Source organism: Spinacia oleracea, chromosome 6 (assembly GCF_020520425.1).
Source record: "Spinacia oleracea cultivar Varoflay chromosome 6, BTI_SOV_V1, whole genome shotgun sequence".
In the NCBI taxonomy this organism is placed as follows: domain Eukaryota; kingdom Viridiplantae; phylum Streptophyta; class Magnoliopsida; order Caryophyllales; family Amaranthaceae; genus Spinacia; species Spinacia oleracea.
The window spans coordinates 117,260,128-117,285,099 of NC_079492.1; the positions used below are offsets into that span (position 1 = coordinate 117,260,128).

General features: G+C 31.1%; 2 protein-coding genes and 2 long non-coding RNA genes across 5 annotated transcripts; all 4 read right to left on the bottom strand.

Moving 5' to 3' along the window:
• Positions 1-67: 67 nt before the first annotated feature.
• On the bottom strand, positions 68-1,134 carry LOC130462804 (histone deacetylase complex subunit SAP18-like). Its single transcript, XM_056831725.1, has 3 exons — positions 1,023-1,134; positions 815-910; positions 68-302 (listed from the first exon to the last, which is right to left on the bottom strand). The coding sequence occupies exons 1-3, from the start codon at positions 1,053-1,055 to the stop codon at positions 201-203; spliced, it is 231 nt and encodes a 76-aa protein (XP_056687703.1). The 5' UTR covers positions 1,056-1,134; the 3' UTR covers positions 68-200.
• Positions 1,135-2,475: 1,341 nt separating this feature from the next.
• On the bottom strand, positions 2,476-3,188 carry LOC130462805 (uncharacterized). Its single transcript, XR_008923607.1, has 3 exons — positions 3,101-3,188; positions 2,850-3,007; positions 2,476-2,558 (listed from the first exon to the last, which is right to left on the bottom strand). It is a non-coding gene; the product is annotated as an uncharacterized lncRNA (long non-coding RNA).
• Positions 3,189-13,931: 10,743 nt separating this feature from the next.
• Positions 13,932-16,638, bottom strand: LOC110781009 (pentatricopeptide repeat-containing protein At4g38150-like). The gene is made up of 2 exons (XM_056832677.1): positions 16,587-16,638; positions 13,932-14,533 (listed from the first exon to the last, which is right to left on the bottom strand). Exons 1-2 carry the CDS (start codon positions 16,636-16,638, stop codon positions 13,932-13,934), a joined length of 654 nt encoding a protein of 217 aa, XP_056688655.1.
• A 224-nt stretch (positions 16,639-16,862) lies between these two features.
• Positions 16,863-19,607, bottom strand: LOC110796069 (uncharacterized). Of its 2 annotated transcripts, XR_002535507.2 has the most exons (6): positions 19,480-19,607; positions 19,208-19,257; positions 18,129-18,232; positions 17,597-17,659; positions 17,425-17,493; positions 16,863-17,105 (listed from the first exon to the last, which is right to left on the bottom strand). It is a non-coding gene; the product is annotated as an uncharacterized lncRNA (long non-coding RNA). The 2 variants fall into 2 exon arrangements; XR_008923606.1 differs by having other exon boundaries at positions 17,425-17,659.
• Positions 19,608-24,972: the final 5,365 nt, after the last annotated feature.

Below are 24,972 nucleotides of genomic sequence, written 5' to 3' on the forward strand. Positions count from 1 at the left end.
AGAAACCTGTCAAAACAATAATAGAATAACGCAACCTGTATAACAAATATAAAAACAACAACTGGAGTTTTGTATATATCCCAAAACCAAAGTGTACGTACCACATACAATTAAATATATGTATGTTCCAATTTCAACGAACGCATACATTTTAATATAAAAGATTGTTCTATAACATCTAAACCAACTCGATCAAGCGCTCATGCCAATAACAAATACTTGCTGGTAAAAAACTTAGCCCATTGCTCACGAACCACATCAATTTCCTCACTAGCATAAGGCGCATTCCTCGGAGTATATACCTTTACAAAAATAAAAATAAAAATTAAGCATTAGATTAAATGCAAATTAAATGTCACATTTTTACATTCAAACAACTAATGACAATGTCCTAACAGTCTAGAACACGAATCAAAAGTAAGGAAAATGTCATTTTAGCAAATGTTGGTACTACGGGAAAACAGATCCAGCAAATGTTGGTGTTGTGAAACCTCTGTATGAAGACCTCAATCTTCAGGTATAATGAATGAAAAAATTATCCTAGAATAGCATGCACAGTAAGTGCTGATTGTTTTCTCCCTCATTTAACTTTTTTTTTTTGTTTTTGGTGTGATAATGATATGTTTATGGTAGGGGATCTTTGCTGAGTATGAGAATCTAACAGTCAGCATTGAGATTCATGCTGCTTTGTTTGTGATTATAAAAAAATAACGACAGTCCCACTTTGTGCTGACTGATCTAAATTGAGAAATGGGAAGTCTGGAAGCAAAGACAGACTATTATGATGATCTGGCTTAGGGTATTTAGAATATACCTTCTTTACTTGCATACGCCCATTTTTATCAGGATATACAACTGCAAATGACAATTTTGCATCTCGTCTTCTGGCAGCTGGAGATACTTCTTTCACCTGAAGGTAATAACAACCAATATCACACACATGAAACCTGTGGATACGAGTGAGGGAAGACAGGAGATAAAAATGATGAATAATAATGCGGAGTTCAGGTTTGCAAACATACGAGATCAGTCATCTCTCTAAGTGTAGCATCCATCCAGGTATAAATTTGAACCTTGTCCTTGGGTTCTCCTTGCCTCTCACTGAAAAATCTTCTTGGGTATGGTGACCTCCAATCTAAAGAAGATGAGGAAATTAAATTTAAATTCAGCCAATCTGCAAAATAAACCTGTTTGATAAACCAGGAAATGCATACTAGATACAGAATCATTACAAAGCCATTATCATCTCATAATGACAGCACCAACATATTTTAAAGCATTAAAGAAATGGTCACTAAATAAGTGAAAAGACTGTAGTTTGATCTGCTAGCGCGCAAACGGATAGGAACCTTATGAGAATCATGGCAATCTAAAGAGCTAAAATGCTCACAGGCTAACCATAAGTTATTCAGCAAATGTGCTTTCTCAAAAACATCTTGAGCTAAAAAAGAAGCAGTAACAGAATGCTTCTTGTCTGATGGATGCTAAAAAAGAAACAGAAAAGATGTGAAAAAGCACCTGCTGCCTATAGCTGCATGGTACTGAATAATGAGATGCTCTTCTTGTTCTGTAAAATCTTTATGCTTAAGGTCAGGCCTCAGGTAGTTAGTCCACCTAATCCTGCAACTCTTCCTACATCTAATCCTGAAATAAAATTTTTGTTACCAATTCATTTTGTTTGTAGCTGCATGGTACTGATGTTGTGATGTTTGGAAGGAGCTGGGGGAATTCAAGAAGACAGAGTTTGGTTATTGATGATGAAGAAGATGATGATGAAGTTGAGGGAGGTGCAGTTGTTGTAGAAAATGAAATATCTTGAATTTTAAAAATATATTACAACTTACCAATTCAGAGGTTGATGTATTGCAAAATGAGTTGAATTTGATTAAGGAAATGGACAGTAATTTTCATAGAAGTGAAAGCTTGAAGAACTCTGCTTTGCAGTCCGTCACGGAAGATTTAGAGGCAGCAAGGAAAGAATTAGAGGCTATCAAAGCATAAGGGTTTCAAGTTATGGGTAGTATGGATATAATAAGAATTGAGCTGAGTAACATGTCAAAGGAGAGGAGCAAAATTGAGAAAATGGAAGCAGAAACTGAAAATTTGTAAAGAAGCTGAACTCAAAACTTCTTAGAGAGAAAGACAAGTTGGAAGTTGCCAGGGCATCTGAGGAAAAGGCGAAATCAAAATTGGAGTATGATTATTTAACTGGATGTGCGGCCGGAGCTCGAGAGATTGCTGACAAGAAAGTGTCAGCAGCTCATGCATGGGTAGAAGCATTAAAGGCCAGTGAGAGAGAGATCAACATAAAACCTGCACTAGTGGAGAGAAAAATTGGAGAACTTAAGCTAGAAGAAGTAAAGAGGATAGAAGAATCGAAAAACATGGCAGAATCGACAACAGAGGAGCTACAGCAAGAGAGACACCAAAAAAACAAGAGCTTTCAGGAAAAAAAACAAGAGACCATGAGTATACCTCAACACCAGTAAGTCAACCAAAGTTCTGGAGATCTCTCAACTCTCCTACTACAAGACGTATGAGCACTTCAACTTCTTTATCTGTGAAAAGGAGGAGAAATGCAATGCTCAAAGTTGCTTAATATTTTTCTAATGAACACACTGAGAATGACAAGGCAGACACTCACAATTAATCAGGTTCTCTTATATTTATTCCATAGAATCACATTCAACTGCTATGGGATATACAAACCTGCTTCTTCAGAGTGTATTTCTTTTTGGAGATTTTGTAGCCAATACAATGATTTAATAACAAAGTTCTACAGTTAATCTTTAGCAAACTTCAAAAGCAGTCTACTCGTACTTTAAAGCCGATTATAGTAGAAAGCATACCAATCAAAGTTGTACTATACTGCAAGCAGCAAGAGGTGATCAAGCTGACTCCAAACCGAGAATGACCTGTCAAGTCTTCAGGCCCATCACTCCAATTATCTTCATACGCTTTGCGCCAGATTCATGTTAATACGAATCTCAATTGCATACTGCGCTTTCTGAAATTGCACGGAGAAGTTTTATAGGTCAAAAACTGTAGAAAGAGAACACACCCAGGGAGAAAAGATGCAGCTCAGAGAGATAGAGAGGACCTCTATAACCGGAAGAGAGGCAAATGTCCTCTTTGCTTGAGCATTCTTCAAATAATGCGACTCATCTGCTATGACGACCTGCATAAACACAATAGTTCCTAAGACTTTTACCTTGATTTTTATTTGCAATTTCAAGTAAAACCCATCACTAAATTAAATTCACCAACCACATTTATCAACGAAGAAACAAAAACTAACAAAATTCAGTCAATTGCAAGAGTAGCAGCTAGATCTGTATTTTATCTATTTCCTCAAAAATATGTTTTTTCTTGCAGGCCAAGGCAAGAAAGGAGCCAAGAAATCAATACCAGGCATCCAGACCAACAGTGAGACAGAGTGTTGCATTTTGGGAACAGGGAGCAGGTCAGTGATCAGCCAACGAACCAGGTTTAGACAGACAAATATCTGTTCAAATCCAAATCAAATTTTCACAGACTGAATACAGAAAAGGGATAGTGAACCCTCCTAAGACACTAAATCAGAAAAATACAATTAAAGAAGCGAGCTAGAAAGTCTAAATAAAGCTCAATAAGAGAATCAAACAAACAACTTTTCTTGTGGAGATATCCTCTGGAAAATATCCACCACTAGGACTCTCAACTAAATTACACGTGACATAATGCTTCATATTTATATTTCTTAAGCCTATAACTAAGGCTATCTACGAAGTAATATCAAGCACCAATATCAACAACACTGGTACAATAAAAAGATCAAGAATTCAACCAGAAAAGAAAAAAAGAGATCAAGAATGAAGAATCAAATATGGCCATCATCTTTTGGAGGCTGAACTCTGAGTTAGATCCATTTTCAACTCAAAACTGAAACAATTCAAGAGCCTGCTGAATCTCACTGTAAGTTTCAGTTCAGTTTTTTCCCAATTTCAATTGTAGAGTTCCCAAAAATGTGAAATTAGTTTCCAGCAAAACAAAATCAGCATTGATACCAAAAAAAGACCAAGCAGAATCAATGATGAGCTTCCAAATCTTCATTTGACTCATAAATGCAAGCTAAATTCTTAACAATACGGCTAAGTAAGTTGAAAGAAAAGACCACTAGCTAAATTTTCTAAACAAAATTACACTCTTAATAAAGCAGCACTCACCTGAAATTTTCTAAACAAAATTACAGTCTAAATGACCAAGGTCAACTCAAGCAACCTCCTCAATCACTTTTTATCTCAAGAAAAATAATTAAGGAACACTCTGAAGTCTGAACAGAACAAATGTAAAACAATGATCAAAGGATGTCAACTTATCTGTTATTAAAAAATGACCACAGTAAATTGGTTCACACTTTCAAGTGATAACCTAGTAAAGTAGTTAGTGTGAAGACTAAGGCTAATGAGAGTTTTTCAACTATAAATCCTATTTGTGAATGGCCCACTAAGCATTATGCATTAATTATAACTTAATGGTACAAATAGCATCACATAAACAAAGTGGCCGATTTAGTGTATATGCTTAAAAAATGTCAGAACATAGAAAGATGAATTTGGTACTGTACATGGTACACAATCCTCAATGACTGAACTTGACAATCGGATTGGTCTTTGCGTATTTTTACTGAACCCAAATGGTCATTTCACAAAGTAACATAGTTTAACCCAGATCAAAGTAGCAATTTCCGGACAACAAATAGAGAAGCACGGAAAACTGATAGAAATAGCTTATATGGTGCTGTACATAAAAAAGGACAAGTCCCAGCACCAGTTCCAAACTACACAAACGCCCATTTTAACCCAACTACAAATTGCAAATTGCAGCCAATTCAAGGAAGTCAACTCCTAGTAAAATTGGCATTGCAATAGCTAAAATGTATAAAAAAATTAAAAACAGTACCCAAATTGCCAAACAAAGAACACCAACAATTATATAATCTGATTATGTCAATCTCTATCAGGTTATCCAATTATGAAAATCTGCTTAATTCAACGTATGTGTTAAAATACTTACAAATTTGCAAAATTAAGGAGAAAATTCAACAAACACTAACAAAGAAGAATCATGAGCCGTAAGTTGCAAATCAAAATAGTAAAGAAAAAATCGAAAATCAATGAAAGCCTAGTCATAACACAAGTTTGACAATCTACAACATAAAACCTAAACCTCAAAATCACAAAATTAAGCAGAAAATCAAACGAATAACACCGAATCAACAAGGACAGAAGAAAATCACCATAATAGGATGACATACTTTAGTTTGAAGAAGCTCTTTAATATCTTCCCTAGATTATTTTTAGACAATATCAATGAAATTCATGCACGTATTATCAAACCTGGATGAAAACATTTGATGATGCATACATAAAAACATTTTTTTAGGAGAAAAAGGAATCATGAAGGACAGATTTCCTCAAAGACCACAACTTCTCTCAAAGTAGCCCTTCAAAAATCACATTTCAATAGTACAATGCAATTAAAAACAGTCAACCCACCTCCCCTGCTCCACCCCACCACGACCGCCACCACCACCACCACCATTTTCTAATTCCAACACCACCCCATCTTTATCTATGAACAAACCCTAAAACCGAATTGAACAAACGAATTGAACAAACCCTAAAAACGAATTGAACAAACGAATTGAATCCTAAAAACGAATTGAACAAACGAATAGAACAAACCCTAAAACGAATTGAACAAACAAATTGAACAAAACCTAAAACGAAGCACAAAACTCAAAAAAACGAATTGAACAAAACGGCACCTGGAGAGGAGGCGAGAAAAGAGACCCACCGGCGACTGGCGAGGAGGCCAGAACCAACGACGACTCTATGAGGAAGCTCGATTGATGACGCATGAATGGTTTTTTTTTTGAGGGGGCGACGCAGGGAAAGCTAAGGGAAGAAAAAGGGAGTTGAGCGCGAGAGCTGAAATTTTGAGATGCTTAATTGTTTTGAATTACTCCGTAGTATTCAACCAACATTGCAGCTTTTTTTTTTTTTTTTAATCCGGGTTATTGCAGGGGGCTTTTAAATGTACGCTGCGATAAAACGGGCTATTGCAGGGGGCTTTTAAAATGTACGCTGCAACAAACACTTTTGCAGGGAACAATTAAATTGTACGCTGCAACAACCATTTAAATGGTTTGACCCGCGTTGACCGACTGGTTGTTGAAGCGTATTAATACATGTACGCTGCAACAAGGGGGTTGCAACAGGGGTTTTTTCTACTAGTGTAAGGTGGGAAGTTAGGTTCAAGTTTTATGGTTCTAATTAGTTGTTCTGGTGTTTTTGAATTTTCTTAATGTGTGTTCACTCTTTTCTAGATCAGTAATAATACGTCGAAGGTTCCCCACTGCTGCCCCCAGTGGGAATGTGGGATTCCGAGCTGTATCTCAGTCCCGGCGTAGCTGATCATCTGTATCAGGACCCTTAATTTACTTAAATGTGGAATTCCGAGCTGTATCTCAGTCCCGCAATTAGCTTAAGACCTGGTGGTGGTGGAAGCAATCGAGGCCCTCAATTTCTTGGAACTCATATTTATAAAAATGTGATCCGAGACCTGTTGTTTGCTTCATCGGCCATAGGCCATAGGCTATAGGTATTTTCTTTCTGCTTGCTAAGCTATTTATATCTGCTGTTCCTGGAATTGAAAGTTATGTTTAGTGGGATGCATGTTTTTGTTATAGTTCTAGTAACTACATAGTGATAACTAGGTCATTTATGTATTTTATATTTTTATACGGATGATCCTCTTTTACTTTCGCATTTCTTTCTATCAAGGAAATCTGAAACCACTCTTGCACTTTGCAGCTGAAAAAAGAAGGCAACTGGTGGCTGAAGAAACAATATCCAAGAGTGGGCAATTTACTTTCCTGAATTGATTCAATCTAAGCACAAGTACAATAGCTGCCCTGTTAAGGAGAATGTGAAGCTCTATGCTAATAGCTTTTAATTTACTCAGTTAGCCAGGAGCCGAGATACAACTCCATTGAGACCGTAAGCCAAACTAAAGTTGCAGGGAAGTAGGGAATTCATAGTAGCTGTTGAAGACTTTATATGTTTTCACAGCAGTTGAAGACCTTAGTTAAAGACCTTAGTTGAAGACCTTATCTGTTCTGTTTGAGCTCAGGCATTTTTTTTTTTTACCATAGTTGACTATGGTTAACTTTGCTAAGAGTTGTATTACCTTTATGGCTTTCAAAGTGTTGTTCGCTAGGTGTTTGTTTGTTTTCGCTTGTACAAACGGCATTTTCTTTGAGTTTAATACAATGATTTTTTTACAACAAAAAATAACTCATTGGGTTATATAGAGTAATATATATTGCAAATATCATTATCTTAAAAATTCTTCGTCACCAATAAATTAAGAAAGTGGCTAATTTGCAATTGACTTTTTTAGTTGCCACATAGGAACTAATACATTTAGTACCAATTTAGCGACTAAAATCACTTAGTCACTAAACTACGACGGAATTATCTAGTACCAATTAGTACCAATTTAGCGACTGCTTAAACGTCTGTTGTTAATTTGTCACTACATGATACAGTTACTAAATTGTCACGATATCGTTGGTTGTTAATTTGTGACCACATGATACGGTCACTAAATTGCCGCGAAATTGGTGGTCGTTAATTTGTGACTGCGTAATACGGTCACTACATTGTCGCGAAATAACCATCACAAGTTAGGCACTAATAAAGTGTCGGTCGCTACATAGTAACTAGAAAATTCGGTCACAAAATAGCGATGATTACTAATCAGTCATCAAATAAACACAAATTTAGTGGTTACCATATGGTGACTGATAATATTTTCGGTCGCAAAATTGAGACAGTTCAAATTTTGCGACCAGGTCTTTAGTGACGGATCAAATCAGTCACAAATCCGTCGCTAAAGACGTTTTGCGACTGAATTTTGATGTTTAGCGACTGATTTTTCCGTCGCTAAATGGTCATTTTCTTGTAACTTGATTCACAAACTTTGCCCATATAAAAATTGATTTTGGGCATCAAAACATATAATATACAAACGTGCAACTTGCAAGATATCTCTCTGTTTTTCATGGCTCTTCCAATAACAATGCTCAATGATGTCACTCCTGGAAAAGAAAATTGGAAAATAGGAGTGCGAATATTAAGGATGTGGGAGGCACCAGATTATTACAAACCGGAAAAACCTGGATCCCTTGAAACCGTTTTGGTAGACGAAAAGACATATATTAAAACCTTTAAACAATTTTATATTATTGGTTTTTGAATTGGTATATTATCTTCTATAATGAATTTATTTTGATTACAAGGATCGAAGATTCAAGCCAGTATTAGGAGCACACTCATTGACAAATTTTAAAAAGAGTTGAAGGTGCTACTCGGGTGATTGCTAATTTTGGAGTAGTCGGAAATAAATTTAAACATATAGCGGCATCCAATACTTACAAAATAAACTTTTTCTACAAAACTACAATCAAAGTAAGTGATGATGATAAACTCCCCTAACATGGGTTTCAAATTGTACCTTTTGAGAAGATATTGAAGAAGGAGTTGAGTGACATGTTCTTAGTGGGAGTTAAGCTAATACATGGGGTCTAACCTTTTGGAATTTTTACCGTTTGGGACCTATACCTTTTTTTTCCACCGTTTAGGACCTCATTCCCTTTTTCCGATCAAGTTTAACTAGAGTACTTTAAAAGGTTAGGTCCTTGGGTTAAAAGATTAAACTAATTCCAAAGTTTGAGGACTAACATTTTCATTTTTTCACCTTTCAGGACCTAAACTTTTTTTTTCACCTTTTGAGATCTCATTCATGTAATTCCAATGCAATTATTAAACTTCTAATCATTTACATAATAATATGTATAACTTGATTCACAAACTTTGCCCATATAAAAATTGATTTGGGCATCAAACAATCTATAGAGTAAAGAGGCAAATAATTATTTACAAGTTCATTGTATTTTATATACTTTATATTCATTAATGCTATATAATAGAGGATTGTAAACATTTTTACAAGGAAGACAGTAAAAGAATTAAGCAATATAGTGTGAAATCTCTACAATTATACTTAAACTAAAATACACTACGAAATTTTCTGCCTGTGGACCCTGTACGAAATATAGTGTGAAATTCTTTTTATTTTTATTAGCATCACTAAGGGCATCTTGAAATACATGTTATTGCAATAACTATATATTTGAATTCGGATGTAATCGGTGAGGTTATCATAATGGGAGATAAAGAAAACATAGCAAAGCAGGATGCTAAGTCAAACTGGAAGTTACAAATAGAAATGAGAGATTTAAGGTATAATATTTTCTCCATGTTGATTACTTTAAATTCAATTTTTAATTACAAATTCGTATTACTATTTTGTTCACATGTTTAAATTTTTATTTGTCATTGATAGCAATAACAAATTGAAGTGCGCATTATTTAGGGAGTTTGCTAAGCAAATGTCAAAATATAAGAATCATGAAAGTAAAGAACGTGTCATTGCTATAATCCGGTTTGCTAAAATAAAGGAATTTAAGGGTAATACACTTTTTTCTTTTTTGTGATATTTTTTCTTTGAGGTCACTTCAGGATCAAATTTGTTCGACTTTAACTTGACTTTTTCTATTTGAAGGTGAAGTTTCATTGTCAAACTCGCTTTTTGCTACAAAGATATTCATTAATGAAGACATACCTGAAATTCATGAGTTCAGGAGCAGGCAGATTCATTAAAACTATTACTAATGATTTCTTATAAATACATATTTGACAAAAAATGCCAAAAAATTGAACATCGTATAATGTCGAAGGAATATATTTTACAAGAATCTACCACGTATTAAATGTGTTAAAATGGTTGTTTAATTTTAAAACTCGAGAACATTACCTTGTGGCTGGTGCAAAACAACAAAACAACAACTACGATACAAAGCCAAATGCAAGAACAAATTGTATAAAATTAATAAACTTTCTTAATTTTCAGTTACAAATTATTAAATTTGTCAAATTAACTTAAAATGCAAATACTTGGTTCAACTCCGGACAAAAATATTGACACAATTATGAACAAATTAGAATAAACTTAAAGAGTAAATTCAGAAGAATTAATTGGCAAAAAAGATGTCCAGATTAATAAAATACGGAGTAGATCGTAACAATAGATCAGATTACATTGGAAGATCATATAAAGTTAATAATTAAATAATCTTGAATGGGAAACCTTTATTATGATGAATGTAAAGACTTACATTGGATCTTACATGAATTTCATCCCAATCAAACAATTTCGTGAGAAACACCTTCTGATCCTAAAGATGAAGAGGACATAGAAGGTGTTTGATGCTAATTACAAAGATTTCTTTTTACTGGCAAATGATGGAGCTATGAAGCTTTATCTCTCCTAGATTTTGTGGCTTGGTTACCTTTCTACTGGAATTATTTCTAAGATGGACTACCTTGAAATTGACAATGCTAATGAAAATAATTTTGAGAGAAGGTATTGAATATTTTGTTAATAATCTTTAATAAGTTATGTTGTGAAACCCAAATTCTTATATGAGACTGTCACCATTAACTGATGGTAAGACCAGTTCACACTTGCGAATTTAGGTATGTTACTTCTATAGTTTAGACATGTTATTTTTTACTTTTATAATTTTAGAGGAGTTATTTTTTTTAGTTTAGGTATGTTATTTCTATAGTTTATACATGTTACTTTTTTTATACGGAGTAGTTTTAGGGGAGATACCTTCTTAGTTTAGGTATGTTACTTCTATAGTTTAGACATGTTACTTTTTTTTTATAATTTTAGAGGAAGTATTTTTTTTTAGTTTAGGTATGTTACTTCTATAGTTTATATATGTTACTTTTTTTATACTGAGAAGTTTTAGGGGAGATACCTTCTTAGTTTAGGTATGTTACTTCTATAGTTTATACATGTTACTTTTTTTTTAATAATTTTAGAGGAGGTATTTTTTTTTAGTTTAGGTATGTTACTTCTATAGTTTAGACATGTTACTTTTTTTATATATATAATTTTAGATGAGGTACCTTTTTAGTTTAGGTATCTTACTTCTATAGTTTAGACTTGTTACTTTTTTTTATACGGAATAGTTTTAGGGTAGGTGTATTTTTAGTTTGGGTATGTTACTTCTATAGTTTAGACATGTTACTTTTTTTATACGGAATAGTTTTAGGGTAGGTGTATTTTTAGTTTAGGTATGTTACTTCTATAGTTTAGACATGTTACTTTTATTTTTATATAAATTTTAGAGGAGGTACTTTTTTAGTTTAGTTATGTTACTTCTATAGTTTAGATCTGTTACTTTTTTTTATAGTTTTAGGGGAGATACACTATTGGTTTCGCGCTCGTCACACCATCAAATTGATGGTGTAACTGGTCTCACAGGAGACACGCTGGCTATGAAATATTGACTTGCTTAACTATAGAGGTTGGCTTGAACGCAAGCTAGGTGATGGAGTTTTGGGCTTCTGCTTTGTTTCTTTTGTTTGGTTCTGTTTTGGTACTTTGTTGTTTTTGTTCTTATTTCTAGCTTAATGTAGTTTTTCCTTTTCTTTTGGGGTTTATTACCTCCCTTTTCACACAAAATTAATAATAACAAAAATTATCCTTGTTAGACTTGGACTCATGGGTATACTATACCCAAGTTAAACAAATGCTATAAAATCGATAGTATGGGTAAATTTGGACTTTGCATTTTATGCCATTTAATTAAGTGTTAATCTTTTTTTTTTTTACTTGAAACAAATACGGAGTATATAATTTATGATAAGAAGTAGCATTTTAATTATTCTTTTTATCAAATTCGTAGGATCCTAACAAGCCGATTATATGAATTCGATCATACACCCGACCTCACCGATTCAAAATAGGATACCTATCTGTGTACGATGTTAATTATCGATATTGGTTCTAGATTGTGCTAAGGTAAAATAATAAAAAGAAAGAAATGACAACTTATGTAAATTACATACAATCCGTAACTTTTTAAATGAAAGAATCAGAAAACAGCACTGATTCAAATTATTTAGTACAAACTTATAAAACCGTGCAATTGCACGGGTTCTATACTAGTACGAGTTTATTACTTTGGAATAATGGGGGAAAATTAAATCGAGTCAGACATCCTTTTAAATAAAACATGTAACACAAATTCTTATCTACGAGTGGTATACAATAAATATCGTACACAGAAGTAAAAATTTACTCAAAATGTTTAAAAGTTACTTTTATATAGGTAAAAATTGTCTATTTTTTAGTGATAAATTTTTTCATTTTAAGAAAAATTATTTCGTTAAAATCACTAATAATGTATAAAATTAATCATTTAACTACTTAAAATGTTTATCTATCAACTTTGTTTTCATATAATATAAAAGTTAATCAAAACATATTAAAAGTTACAAAAAACTAGATAAATTATCATGGTATACAATAATTTATTGCACACCTTGTGCGTGCAAGAGCTTTTGAACGAATAAAGATATTGAATAACTTTGTACTATCAATAAAAAATACTTTCACATCCCAAAATACATAATAATTTATTTATAAGTCTTATATATATATATATATATATATATATATATATATATATATATATATATATATATATATATATATATATATATATATATATATATATATATATATATATATATATATATATATATATATATAAAGGAGACATATTTGCTGAATTATTAGAGCACCATGTAGGATTAATAATGGTTTCGGTCAATGAAAAATAAGATTTCTAATTTAATTTTGAATTAAAAAATCGAATGCCACGTAGATAATTAATTAGGTGCCACGTAGATATTTTAATTAATTAATTACTAATATATACAACTCCATCTAAAATCAAACACTATAATAATTAAAAAATAAATCAACTCCATCTAGATTTATTTTTTAATTATTATAGTGTTTGATTTTATAATAATTAAAAAATAAATCTAAAATAAAAAATAAATCTTATATATATATATATATATATATATATATATAAAGGAGGCATATTTGCTGAAATATTAGAGCGCCACCTAGGATTACTATTGGTTTCGACCAATGAAAAATAAGATTTCTAATTTATTTTTGAATTAAAAAAAAATCAAATGCCACGTAGATAATTAATTAGGCAATCCCACTTGTATGGACCCGGTCCACGCTATAATTAGCATGGACCAGGGTATTTTTGTAAATACGCAGTGATAGACCAGAAGATTTCACGTGACCTCAAATACCAAAAAAAAACGCAGCCCAATTCAAAGGAAACCCTAAAATTCGAAATCTCTCTCCTTCTACATCTTCTCTTTCAGCTCTAGTTTCTCTCTTCTCTCTCGTAAATAAGCAAGGTTGAAACAAGTGCTGGGACTGGAAATGGACCAGATCTTGCAACATCAGCAACAGTTACGGCCATTCCATAAACATCCAAGGTCATTGGCATCAATGCCTCCCCAGCGCTAGGTGACCGACAGATGCACGGATCAAGATTCAAGACAATTTCGATCGTCCTTTAGCCAAATATTTTAATGAATGAATTTTAATGAATGACGAAGCAATACTCTTGGTCCACTTGGAATGACGAAGAAGAAAATGTAAAAAAGAGTGAAAAAATAACCTTAATGAATGACGAAGAAAAAAAAATGATTTTAATATTATAATTAGACAAATTTGCCAAAAGTAACCTTTTAAAACCTGTTTTTTTTTGCGAGAAACAACCTTTTAAAAATATTTTTGCGAAAAAAGACCTTAAAGTAAAATAAACTTGCGAAAGACAACCTATTTGGGTTTTCCGGCGTTGACCAAAAATTTCCGGCCTTGACTTCGCCGGTTTTGCTATTCCCAACCTCTTTCCTTCCATTTTTCTCCTAAATCCAGCAAAAAAATCCAGCCAAAAGTTTGATCATCTCCTTCAACAACTCTCTTCCCTCCTCTTCCTTCTCCTCCCTCACAAATGCCCCGATAACCGCCACACACGTCCCGGAACTCGACTTCATTCCCTTCCCCAACATCTCCAACACATACTCTTTAGCCTCCATAATCATCCCATCTGCAGCAAGCGACTTGATCAACACACTATAAGTGTAAGCATCGGGAAGAACCCCATATGCCAACATCTTCATAAACACATTGTGAGCTTCCTTGCATTGTCCAGCACCAGCGTAAGCTTCAATAACAGCAGTGTGGGCCACCACATCGGGCATTTTACCCGTTTCTTTGATCTCCCTGAACATTTCCAACGCTTCGTGGGTTAAACCATTCTTAGACATTTCGTCGAACACCTTGACTGCAATGCTAGTTAACCCATTAGTTCTCATTTTACGGAAGACTTCTTTTAAATTTTCGGGATCTTTGGGTTCAACATTGATGGGTTTGTCGGTAAAGGGGTTGGAAGAGGTTGGGAATAGCAAAATCGGCGAAGTCAAGTCCGGAAATTTTTGGTCAACGTCGGAAAACCCAAATAGGTTGTCTTTCGCAAGTATATTTTACTTTAAGGTCTTTTTTCGCAAAAATATTTTTAAAAGGTTGTTTTTCGCAAAAATCAGGTTTTAAAAGGTTGTTTTTGGCAAATTTGCCTTATAATTACTAAAATATGTGATATAGTTACTGCGAATATCATATAGTAACTCTTATTTTGATATAGTTATTATAATATTATTATAGTTACTCTATAGTTATACAATAACTTTAAATTTATAACTATAAATATATGTGATATAGTTTCTGCATAGATCATATAGTAATACATATATGTAATATAGTTACTGGAATATTCATACAACAACGTTAAATTTATAATTATGAATATATGTGATATAGTTTTTGCATAGATCATATAGTAACTCTTATATTGATATAGTTATACTTATACGTAATATAGTTACTCAAAGAGTCATAACATTCATACACATTCTTACATATGTAATATAATTAAAATGAGTTATTATATTATCTGGAGGGTAATTGTAACATTTAAAGAGTAAATATACATAAATTCTTGTTCGCTAAAGTAACTATTATCTGGAGAGTAATTCTAACATTTAAAGAATAACTATTTTATCCAAAGAGTAACTATATGTTCGGTAAAGTAACTATATCTTCATAATAGTAAGTTGTTAACTATGAAAAAATAATAATATATTCATTCCGATAAGAATAACTATTCTTTCCAAATAATAACTATATCATTTAGAAAAGTAATTTTAATTGTAGAACAATTACTACGAAGTATATTATAAAATAAATAATATAATATAAAAGTTTAGAAACTATATGTTATGTAAAGTAACTATATCTTCATAATAGTAACTATGAAAAAATATAGTTATTTCGATAAAAATAACTATTTTATCCAAAGAGTAACTATGTTTTCCGTAAAGTAACTATATCTTAAGAATAACTATTCTTTCCAAAGAGTTACTATATCATATAGAAAAGTAATTTTAATTGTAGAACAATTACTATGAAGTATATTATAAAATAAATAATATAATACTTCGTATAAAAAATTAGAAACTATATGTTCTGTAAAGTAACTATATCTTCATACTAGTAACTATGAAAGAAAATGTAGTCATTTTGATAAAAATAACTATTTTATCCAAAGAGTAACTATATGTTCGGTAAAGTAACTATATCTTCAGAATAGTAACTATGGAAAAAATAATAATATAGCCATTTCGATAATCAATAACTATTATATTCAAAGAGTAACTATATCATATAGAAAAGTAATTTTAATTGTAGAACAATATCTATGAAATATATTATAAAATAAATAATGTAATATAAAAAATTAGAAACTATATGTTCTGTAAAGTAACTATATCTGCATAATAGTAACTACGAAAAAAAAATATATAGTCATTTCGATAAGAATAACTATTTTATCCAAAGAGTAACTATATGTTCCCTAAAGTAACTATATCTTCAGAATAGTAACTATGGAAAAAATAATAATATAGCCATTTCACTACAAAATTAAGTCATTTTAGCAACACCTCAAATTTGTTGCTACTTTGATAAAATCCGTTTCCAAGTCTAGTTAGCAACGGATTGGAAACGAAAAATAATGGTTACTAAAACGCTGGTTGCCATATGATATTAGCAACCAAATCTCAAATTATTTTGTTGCCATTTTGCATCCTTGAAATATGGTTGCCAAATTGGTTTCCATGTGTTGTGAATACGTTGCCAACTATAGCAACAAATTATTAACTTCGGTTGCTAGAAATAGCAACGAAGTATTAAATATTGGTTGCGAACACTGGCAACAAATTGTTGACCTTGGTTTCGAACAATAGCAACGACTTATGAACATTAGTTGCTAAAAATAACAACAAATTTATAATATTAGTTGCTAGCAATGGCAATGAAATTTGCGGGATTGGTTTCTGAAAATGGCAACGGATATTTGTTTTAGTTTCTAGTAGATGCAACAAATTTTATATTTGGTTGCTAACATTAGCTACGGATGATTTATTATAGTTGTAAAAATCACTAGTAGACTAAAGGGGATTTACCGCGAATAGGCTCATTTACTGCATTCCATGGGCGAAAATTGAAAAATGTCATTTGCCGCGCCAAAAAAATGTGGGCAAAAAAGTCATTTAGCACAATCTTTTCCTAAAAGTGCTGCAAACGAATATATCAATTGCCACACTTCTTTACAAAAAAGCGTAGCGAATGTATTTGAATTATTTTTGAAAAAGAAATGCAGCTGCAAATTAATATTGCAACATAAAACCACAATAGAACCTACAAAATACTATGGAAAATAATATATGTTTCCCAAAATGTGATAGAAATCATATATGTCAATATATATACTTGGCAATTTCCAATTCCAACTTACAACATATTTTCTCCAAAAAAAAACCCAAAACTGACATGTAAAAATATACAATGGGAATCAAGTGAAACCAAAATGTAGATTGTGTTGACCAAGCAACATTCCTTAAATAGAAGTTCCATTCACTGTCTTTACAGCTGCATTATCAATTGTATCCAATGATTCCTCGACAAGATCGAATTTGAGATGCCTGGCATTTCAAAATAAATAGAATTAATGAAAGAAAATAGCAATACAATATTACTTGATAACTGGTGTGCCCATCTACGATTGAAAATAACAATTGCGAGCAAATTATGTATTTACGTGGTATGGCTTCATTCTTCAGAGACAAATACATAACAACTATAGGAGACAAGGCAAGGGTGCATGTATAGATTTATATTTGCATCTAGAAAGATCTGAAAAATTTAAAAGACGAGTCCACGATATAATTTCTAGGAAATTTTCCATTAAACTATAATCTAAATTGCTTTAAAACATTGAACAAGAGTAATTGATTATCTTACTTGTACAAATGTGCGTCAATCCAAGAGGTACACAAGAGAACGATATCGTTGCACAAGTTTCGACTTGACCTAAGTCAGAAATAAAAACACTTGCTGGGTTACTAGCAGGGGAAAATACAAGCCAACAAGGATAGAAAGATTACAGTTGAACAATATGTTTTAATTTTACAACCTGTGTCACTGTGTCCTTGAGTCTGGCATTGGTGGTCTTGAGATCAGAAGTTCCCTTGTCCTCCTTTAAAATACAGAGAGTAAGTTATGAGTAAATATAAGCTCCACTGGTTGCAGTTCATATATTCCACTAAGAACAAAATTTATCACGATGACGTCAATCTAATCCATTTATCAATCTCGTGTATTTGGCAGCAAGTGCAAGAAAACAGCAACAACAAAACATAAGGCATATCTAAAATACATTACAATTGATATGAAAACGACTGTGAGATTCATTGACAAAAATGAACAAACACATTACAATTTACACACTACACTCTTCACCCTTTTCTAGTTGAAGGCAAAACAGGTCAGGTCAGGTCAGTCCTAAATTCTGCTCTATGTAACAGTAATACTTAGCATGACCAGGGTTCAGTGGGTTGGTAATACTGCAGCCACTCCTCTAAAATTATGCTCTAAAATTAAGAAGAACATATAGGGTATCAAGTCGATAAGCAACATCAATGATCAAGACGACGAGTAAGAAATACCTGGTTGTGAGTCAGAAGTCGCAGATCACACGTTCTGGTGCAAATGCCTCAATAACTGATGAGTGAATGCGTCAAATTAGCCAGTGAGGTTCCGGACAGAGAGACTGAGAAATTAAAACAATTACCTCTAATATATGCACATACTAATCAATTGATCAATAATTATACAAACCAGTCACACCATGGCACACCATGGATATAATTGATTCAGGTATAAAATGTAGATGAGGTAGTAGATGAATAGCAATAGAAGACGAGCAAACACAGAAATGGTATATACCTGATGTTTCTATTATGTATAGTAGCCAAAGTAATCAGATGGCTTATAATTTTAGGTTCAAAAGCATACACTTGCAGCCACATCATTATTAGAACCAGTAAACACTAAACAGTTTCTATAAAAAGAACATATAGATTAGAAAATTTTAATCTCTCAGTACAGAATTTAGTCTTGGCTTCGTCCCTAAACCTAGTACTTCATACACAGTAACTTTTTATTCTTTACTTTTCATCTATAAGCAGGATTTATAAAATTTCATGGACTTTATTCTTAATTAAGCCACTCTATGTCTGTTTAGGGAATTATGCCACTATATAGGATAATAAAGGATGAAGTACTTCACGTAGTACAAAGTACATGGTATATATAAATTCTAGAATTAAGGTAGCATATACTACTTGTTTTATTTTAATTCAAATTATAAATTGTAAAATTTAATAGAATCAAGGTGATTTTAAAGTAAATACTAGAGGTATATGATTAACTTGCGTAGTTTAATCAAGTAAAACAAGGACTCTTTGATAATATCAATACAATTCACACTAAAATATCAATCAACATAATTGCATTCATCTTTTATTATTCCAGAAATGATAGAAACCGTACCCAAGTTTGTCAAACCTTTAGATTTCCAATTAACACACTTTCATCACTTATATAACCCAACCATGAAACACTAATTCAACCACTCAATTCAGAAGATCAATTGGAAAAAAGCAGAGAAAGACTGTAAATAATTGAACTTCAATAAATAAAGATAAGTGACTGAACTTTAATAATTAAAGACAAGTGTACAAACCTGAAAACTCAATTAGACATCTTCAGAAGCAAGATCGAGTAGCCGGAATTCTGGTATGACCCCACGGAGGTGAGAAAATGAAAAGGATTAGATCATTAGAATTGAGAAAAATGAACTCCTTTTGTAGGGTTTAATTTAAAAATTAGGTAAGTTTAATCAATTGAGTTTCAATTTTCATCGTGCTAATTAAATTCGATCCATGAAATCTAAATTTGAAAATTGTTAGAAACTAGATTAACAAAAATAAACGAGGAAGGAGAAGATATTCATACCAGATGAGCAAGAAGTGTTTGATAGAGAGGAACAATGACTTCAAAACCTAGGGTTCTAGCTTTTTCTTCTCCTTTTTTTTTGTGTGTTAATAATTTATTAAGTTGAGAGGCGCTCATTTTTTGGAATTCCGCCAAAACTAAAATTCTCTACAAATTTTGGACTTTTGTATTTTTTCACCTGTAAAAAAAAAAATCAAATTTGTGTATTTTTAAAACACTCAAACTTTTATTTTACCACCTTAAAAAATAAAAATTTTATTTTACCAATTTTTACCAACAAAGTTAACAAAATTGTTATTGGACCCACTTCAATGACTAGTATAGCATTTTTCGTGTAAAATTCCCTTCAACAACTAACTTTTTCATGAAAAGTAAGCTGAGATCAGTTCCAGCTAGTAATATCAGATAATAAGGGTGCATTATTCACCTGATTTTAATGTGTCTTAGTTTAACTAGACCTAACATAAGTCGATCATAAATGATTAATTAAGTACTTGGTCTAATATTAAGCTCAAATGAATTTGTAATTGTAACTATTGAGAGTTGAAATCGGGACAGCGCTCGGGCCACACACTAGTTGATAATTATATTACTACCTTTGGTTTTTTTTACTTGTATCACTTGGACCAGCACACTTGGTAATGAATCATTTGACCATTAAATATCTCTAATTTTATGTTTGTAATAATAATAATAATAAGTTAAAATGATGAAAATATGTATAGTAACTAATCCAACATTTTACATAATGACATTGATTATTATATATTTGAAAAAATTCAAGTCAAACTAAGTATAAGAATATTGCCAAAGCCAAAGTGATGCAAGTAAAAAAGAACAGGGGAAGTAAGTAACATGTACTTCCTACACGTACTCTTAGATTCAATTTTCTCATTCGCATATTACAAGGTCTCCAATGTACATGTTTAATCCTTGATTTCTACAATCTTATATACTTCTTCTGTTCCAGAAATATCGCACCATTGTTGACTTTTACTTCTCTAACCATTACTTTGACTCTTAATATCTCAAATCGTGTGCAATTAAAAATTATAAAAAATTAATATTTAGAAAATATATATCGATACGAATCTAACATGACCCCCACATGACTAAAATTTTCTTACGTACGAATCACAAAAAATGGTCAAAATCGTAGTGCGAATAGTGTAAAAAATAAATGGTGCGATATTTCCGGAACGGAGGAAGTATATATGTTAAATAAAATTGTAAAAGATGATATTATGATATTTCACATTGATACTAATCTAGCAAAACAACACTTGATTAAATAAACTTCTGGTTTATGATGGTCGGAGTTGAAAAATTTTGACCATATAAATAGTAAATGAATATATATCTTCATAGAACGGAGGTGGTACATATATCTATTGCTTATTGACATTGCCACTTGCTTAAATTGTTCGAGAAACTTTTATTGTTTTATCAATGAATTGGAAACCAATAAATTTTGATGTCATTATGGCAACAAAAAAAAATCAAACAAACTTGTTTCTAATGGAAACAAAACAAAGTTCACTTACCATGATGTTTTTCTAAAACAAATTAAACGTATTTCTTATTTTATTTTTTTAAAAAGGAAATGTCCATATAATTTAGCAATGAATTTTAACATAACTTGTTTCAAATAGAAACAAATTAAAAATCCCATGTCATGTTAGTGAAAAATAGCAAGATAAATTATTCTCAATGGCAACAAATTAAACATTGTTTCCATAGTGTGTTGCTAAAAGTATTTTATTTTAATTTTAATTTTTTTTTAAAAAATTATTTTACGTTTAGCAACAAATAGTAAAATGACTTGTTTCTACTGGAAACAAATCAAGTATTTGTTGCCATATCTTGTTACTAAATGGAAACAAATTAGAACTATATATGATGTCATCTAGGAACAAATAGTGAAAATGACTTGTTTCCAATTGCAGCAAATCAAATACGTGTTGCCATAGTTGGTTGCTAAATAGAAACAAATAAGAAATATGATGCCATCTAGCAACAAATATCAAGACAAATGGTTTCCAATAGCAACAAATAAAAAATTCGTTGCCATCTTTTTATCTTGGAAACTAGAAAAATAAATTATGTTGCTATTTAGCAACATTTCATAATTCCGTTGCCAAACTTTGTTTCTAAAAGTCCCTCATTTTGTAGTGTTTCAATAACAATAACTATTATATTCAAAGAGTAACTATATCATATAGAAAAGTAATTTTAACTGTAAACAATTACTATATTATAAATAAAATAAACAATATGATATAGATGCTTAAGAGGTAATAGAGTAAATTTTTCTATTATATAGTTACTATTATATGTCATATAACCACTGAAATAAAAAAGAGTAACTATATCAAAAGTAAGAGTAGTTATAACTCTTGAATAGTAATTAAGAAAAACATTAACTACATGGTTAGTTGTTTTTAGCTACGACATTCTAATTATTTACATCTATTAGATAAACCACATTAAACTCGAATGTTTATTGAACTAAAAAATACTAATCGTCACGTCCACGTCCCTTCCTTCCACCAACACGTCATGTCCTTACATGTTCGCGTCCTCTCCTTTCACCATCACGTCCCTTCATTGGTGTCAGGATTTTCTTCTTCTCCTACTTTTGTTTTCCTTGCATAAGTTATTCTTTGCACGACTTCATTTATGGATGTATCATCTTTGTATTTCTGAATCAATAATATATAAACTAAGTTAATAATTTAACATGTAAATATGAAAAAATAACATAGTAACTATGTAAGACATATAGTTTCTATTATGCATCAAATAGTAACTCTTAGATTTAACGATGGTAAGATACTCACAGAATCGCAGACATAGTTATTGTTATAGTCATATAGTTACTGTCATAATAATATAGTCACTTTTATTACTAATAACATAGAGTACAAAGAAAGAACATAAAAAGAACATAATGATAACATACTAACTATTAAAAACATATAGTTACTAATATACATGATATAGTATCTCTTAATATTAATGATAGTCATATACGAGTAGAGTTGCAGATATAGTTATTGTTATTATCATATAGTTATTGTGATCATAACATAGTAACTCTTATTACTAATAACATATAGGACAACAAAGAACATAAAAATAACATTATAATATGCATAAAAAACTATACCAAACATATAGTTACTATAATGCAAGACATAATAGCTATAAATATTATTGATTAGTTACAGAGTTGCAGACATAGTTGGTGTGATAATAATATAGTAATTCAATCCATAATATAGTAACTATATCATTAATAATATAGAATAACATAAAAAACATCCCAAATTCTTATATGAGATTGTCCTCACCATCAACTGATGGTGAGACCAGTTCACACTTGCGAATTTAGGTATGTTACTTCTATAGTTTAGGCATGTTACTTTTTTTTTATAATTTTAGAGGATGTGTTTTTTTTAGTTTAGGTATGTTACTTCTATAGTTTATACATGTTACTTTTTTTACACGGAGTAGTTTTAGGGGAGATACCTTCTTAGTTTAGGTATGTTACTTCTATAGTTTAGACATGTTACTTTTTTTTTATATAATTTTAGAGGAAGTACTTTTTTTAGTTTAGGTATGTTACTTCTATAGTTTATACATGTTATGTTTTTTATACGGGGGAGATACCTTCTTAGTTTAGGTATGTTACTTCTATAGTTTAGACATGTTACTTTTTTTTTAAAAAAAAAAATTAGAGGAGGTATTTTTTTTAGTTTAGGTATGTTACTTTTATAGTTTAGACATGTTACTTTTTTTTTTATAATTTTAGATGAGGTACTTTTTTAGTTTAAGTATGTTACTTCTATAGCTTAGACATGTTACTTTTTTTTTATACGGAATAGTTTTAGGGGAGGTACATTTTTAGTTTAGGTATGTTACTTCTATAGTTTAGACATGTTACTTTTTTTATAATATAATTTTAGAGGAGGTACTTTTTTTAGTTTAAGTATGTTACTTCTATAGTTTAAATTTGTTACTTTTTTTTTATAGTGTTAGAGGAGGTACGCTATTGGTTTCGCGCTCGTCACACCATCAAGTTGATGGTGTGACTGGTCTCACAGGAGACGCGCTGAACAAACATTCACATAACATAATAAACTAACATAGTACCTATTTCAAACATATAGTAACTATATAAAACATAAATAACTATTAAAGAAAATAAACCTATGGTAACAAATCATGACAAAATAAACATAATACCTATTTCAAACATCTAGTAATTATATAAATAATATAGTAACTATTGAAGAAAATAAACATATGATAACAAATCATGAAAAAATAAACATAGTGCCTATTTCAAATATATAGTAACTATATAAAACATATAGTGACTATTATAATATAGTAACTATTGTACACATATAGTAATCATTATAATCATATATTCACTATCTAATTAAGAAGCGGACGAAAACATACTCTAAATAACATAGTACATAATGTAATTGTATACTGTAGTAACTATTATTTATCAAAAAGTCACTATAAACTTTAAATAACATAATAACTATCTTAAACACATAGTTACTGTTTTAAACTTATAATAACTTTCTAAAAAATATAGTAACTATTTTAAACATATAGTTACTGTTTTAAAGTTATAGTAACTTTTTAAAAAATATAGTTACTGTAAAAACTACTACTAACATAAACACAACGAACATTCCAATGAATATTAAAAACACTATTTCGCAATTAAAGGTAACTATATCATTTATATACTAACTATGTGAAACACTAACCCTAATTTCAACAAAACAACAAACATTTCAAATCACTCAACAAATAAACAATAAAATAAGTTCCAAAACATACCAAAAGCAGGCACAACACAAATTTGCCGGATGTATCGTCGCACAGGCAACATCGTCGTTTTTATGACCGATAATTACCATTTTTTCACAATTGTAACACAAATTCGAACTACATAGTTAATTTCAAGTAATTTGTTGACTTGATTTCGATGCAAAACCTAAAAATTATTGTTGAAACTGAAAAGAGAGCAGTTGAGAGAGCATAGGAGAGAGGAGAGAGAAGTTGAGAGAGGAGAGAGGAGAGAGAAGTTGAGAGAGCAGTTGAGAGAGGAGAGAGAAATTGCAGAAAGTGAAACCACAAAAACTGAAGAATTTTTTTTAATGGTTTAAATTATATACTTGAATAAAGGCACGTGACACTCCTACCATATATTATTCCTGGTCCATATCATGGACCGGGTTTAGTATAATGTAAATATTAATTAGGTGCTACGTGAATATTATGTGTCACATAGATATTTTAATTAATTATGTTATCCCATTTCAAGTTATTACTTTTCATCAGTGCTGTAATTCTATAAGGAGCCCACTTGTCAAATATTGCTCAAATTTCTGAATATTATTACTGATCAAAATCAGTATTTATAATACATACGTATACGAAACTAATTCAAACCCAAACTCTAAC